This window comes from Montipora foliosa, chromosome 8 (genome assembly GCF_036669935.1).
Source record: "Montipora foliosa isolate CH-2021 chromosome 8, ASM3666993v2, whole genome shotgun sequence".
NCBI classification, from domain to species: domain Eukaryota; kingdom Metazoa; phylum Cnidaria; class Anthozoa; order Scleractinia; family Acroporidae; genus Montipora; species Montipora foliosa.
The window spans coordinates 21,567,872-21,571,629 of NC_090876.1; the positions used below are offsets into that span (position 1 = coordinate 21,567,872).

Consider the following 3,758-nt stretch of genomic DNA (forward strand, 5'->3'; position numbering starts at 1 on the left):
CGTGGGACGGCTTCGTGATGTTATAACACAAATCAGATAATATTTTACTCGACGCAATGGTACTAGTGCCGTTTCGTAACAGTGTTGTTCATGGTTAAAAGAGAATTCTAAAACGAAAAATCGTGCTAAAAACGTTCAAAAAAAGAAAGAACCTTACAACAACGAGACGATAATTTTGTCAGAATGTCATGGAATGTGCAACTCTTTTGCGTGACATTCGTTTTGGAATGCGAATTATTGGTGAAAAAGGTCGTAAGTTTTTCTTTTACTCTTGATTGGTTTCTTTTTCTTCATTTTTTTTTTCTACAGGCAAGAAAAATATTTGAGTGATTGGCTTTATCATTTATGAACGAATTACGGTAAGCAAGAACTGCAAGGACGCACATCTTCATTGATCATTTCTTTGGCAGTGTGTTTTGTTGACCTTTTCGGTCAAAAATTGAGTAAGATAGGGAGCTCCTAGGACTACATCGCGTTATTTTAAACCAACAGTAACAACAGTAAGTCTACCCAATTCTCTTTAACTTTGTAATAAGTTTCGCTGTGTATGTGAATCAAATTTTACGTCAATTTATTGGACTACGCATCAACGCGATCGACGACTGTTATCTTCGTCTAGACCTAAGATAACTAAAATGATATGTGGTGGGCTTGTATGATCGTCAAATAAATTGAAAGGTCATTGAAGTACTTCAAGGCGCTCTTTGCTGCCATTTTTAATCAGAAAGAGAAAAAAGATGCATTATTTGTAAACTGAAGGTTTGGCCGTGACCTCTTGCGTGACATGCATCCGCTCAGCAATTTGCATTGAATTTTTGGTCAAAATAGCCCGAACTCTTTTCAAACTGGATGCGCTAATTTTTGCGGGCCAAAAACGACAGTTGGAGAAAATGACCTACAAGGATAAAGCTTTCAGCTGATGTACAATATGACACGTAAATTTATATACTAGGATTTTTATAGGCCTTTAAAGTTGGCCTTTATTTCACCTCAACCCAAAAGATTGAAAGTGGGTTATTTCAACGGGTTTTTATGTTGTCTTAAACTTTACAAAATTACATGAAGTTTACATTTTTTAAACGACAAAGGGTCCTTTTACCAATATCCAAAATAGCAAACCAGGAATTCAACGCGTTGTCGCATACGGAGTTAACGCAGTTGCAGAATTTTTCATTGTTTTTCCGGGGGATTGGGGGCCGCCTCGGCGTAATTTGAACTTTTGGATTTTTGGGAAAAAGCAAAGCGCGATGGAACTTTTTATTTCCATTGTTGAAAATAGTTCCCCAAATGGGTCTTTTAGGTAGAATAAAATAAATTATGAAATTTTGCAACTGTCAGCGGATTCTCGATATTTACAGTCAGAGCCTCTTAATCGTCCAAATGTTACAATCGTTTCCCAGAGAAAAAATCTAGAGGATCAAAGTCCATGCATTAAACATATCTTCAACTGCCAGGCTGATCGTCAGGTACATCCTACGCTTGCGAAGTCGTCTCTCTTTCAGGAAAACAATGATTGTCAGTGCATTCAGTGTTACCATAGCAATAGCCTCGATGCCACGTGCTGTCAGCCAGGCAATGCACTCCGATGAGGAAAAAATATCGAAATTTGAAGTTCTGTTTTGTAGATCAGAATCATTGCTCATCTACGAGAAGAAAGACAACGACGGTTAGAACACTAGGATAGTTTTGCAATCGCAAAATAATAAGTCCATTCTTAAATAACTAATAATGTACTTGAAAAATTTTACTCATTCTGATTGGCTGAGAGATTTACAGATTTTCAGGTAACGCAATGCAGCAAAGAGGAAATTGTAACAAACCAAGTATTCTGATCGGTCAATTATCAAAGAAATCAAATATCGCCAATGAAATGCGAGTCCTGGATATCGCAGAATTTGGAAGCGTGATTTGTCGATTTTTGTATGCAATATTATCATTATTTTGTTGTCACATGGTTTTTCTGTTCCATTCCGGGAATTCGGTCTTTGTTTCAAAGACTACAGCCGTACTTGCTTGTGATTACCTCTACCAATGTGCCGTTCAATGGAAGTGCGAGTACACTAAATGTAACCTTACAATTAGATAACCATCCAGTTTTCGTCTTGGCCAATTTATTAAAACCTTGCTTGGCAACTTTTAAAACCAAGCGTTAACACTGGACCAATTTAAGGTTCTTTATCCCTATTTCAGCATTTTTCACCTTTTTAAAAGTTTAAGTTGACAAACGACTGAAAACGTCAGAATTTATTAAAGCACATTTGCAAATTGTGTGCGCATTGCAACTTAACAAGTGCACCTGTCAAATGTAGTTCCTAGGCCCTTGAGTGTTTAAAAAAGGCAAAGAAACAATGTTAGTCTATCAAAAAATAAAGTCCTATGTCAAGCAAACAGGAACGGACTAAATTCTCGAAGCTTTCGGAGTCTGTAGCCTTTAGCTCGCCTACAAGATATTTGCAGATTCCTTGCAATTGGGCTTCCTTTTGTCTCTCGGAAGCCCAAGGACGAACCCACCACTGTCGCTTTTTTCCTCTTCTTCTTTTTTGATCTCGTGACCAGCTTGCAGCAGCAAAGCTACGGCGGCCCCCAAAACAGAATGCTTAAAAAAAAAGGCGCCATGATTTCAACACTTCTTAAGGGCATTTGTCAAGAAAACCTTAAAGGTTTCCTGTTTGTTTATTGGAGTCGCTTCGAAAAAGAGGCGAAATTGAATTAAAAAAGGAGAAACTGACCGAGATTCAAAGGAATATGAATAAAATGTTTTGTTTAGCTGTCAAAATTGAGGCCGAGTCTAAATAAATATTCCTTAATGGTTGGTTCCTCGTTTAATCCATTATTAAGAAACCGCTCTCTTTCAATTTTACCAACTTCGACCACTTTAAACTAGAGGGGATTTTTCCGGATTCATCGCGAATCCGGAACATTTTGGAACCGGATTCGTTTTTCCGTTTGCACGCTACAGGTGAACTCAATATAAAACCGTCCCGGCTTGGTCGCGTCTCGGCAGATTTTGAATCCGAGATCTAAAGTAAATACCTTTTATCCGATTACCATAAAATTTGCAATATTTTGGAGTGCACAATAAATCCAGAACTTTTCCTGCTTGCAATAGGTCAAAGAACCCAAGAAGCTCATGTACACCAAGGACCTCAAGTAGGCCTAGTAGGCCATGTTCTGGTACGATATATGTTCCATACATAAAATACCTACCCTGCTTGGTAACCTTTCTCGGTTTTATCGACGTTTGTGAACTGTGAAGAATCCAAACACCCTTGAACTTTAAACGCCTGCGAATCCGAATATTCTTGATGTAATTCGGTAAATCAGGAGAGCTTAATGAATCCGGAAAAATCTCCTCCACGTGTAAATGTAGTGTTCATGTCAAAACAGTGTGGGTGGAGCTTAATTAAAACTGAATCAGTACATAAAAACACATAATTAAGTTTGCCTGATAGTCGTGCTTGTCGGCTGTCATGTCAACAAAATTATGTTCAGACTTCCCCCTCAGATGCGATCACTGGTGCTTTCGGAAATTAGTATACTGATCCAAGCGTCCAGTCTACTCACTATAACCCTGAATGGTCTCAGCCGACCAAGAATTCTGATTGCTCAATGAACAAAGAAATTCAAAGATAGGCAATCAAGTAAATGCGAGTCCTGGATAGCACAGAAGTGGAAGCGTGATTGCGTGAAATGCAATTCACTCTTATTGGTTGATAAAAATAAATAGCTAAAATAAATAAATTAAGACAGAGAACCAA

General features: G+C 38.0%; 1 protein-coding gene across 1 annotated transcript in view; it reads right to left on the minus strand.

Annotated features, from left to right (window-relative positions):
- LOC137968373 (substance-K receptor-like) overlaps positions 1 to 3,468 on the minus strand; it is a 10,090-nt gene extending 6,622 nt beyond the window's left edge. The window contains exons 1-2 of the mRNA XM_068814964.1: positions 3,208 to 3,468; positions 1,431 to 1,643 (exon numbers count right to left, since the gene is read on the minus strand). Of these exons, the coding sequence (XP_068671065.1) occupies positions 1,431 to 1,643 (213 nt within the window). The 5' untranslated portion in view covers positions 3,208 to 3,468. The remainder of the gene's footprint in view (positions 1 to 1,430; positions 1,644 to 3,207) is intronic.
- Between the last annotated feature and the right edge of the window lie 290 nt (positions 3,469 to 3,758).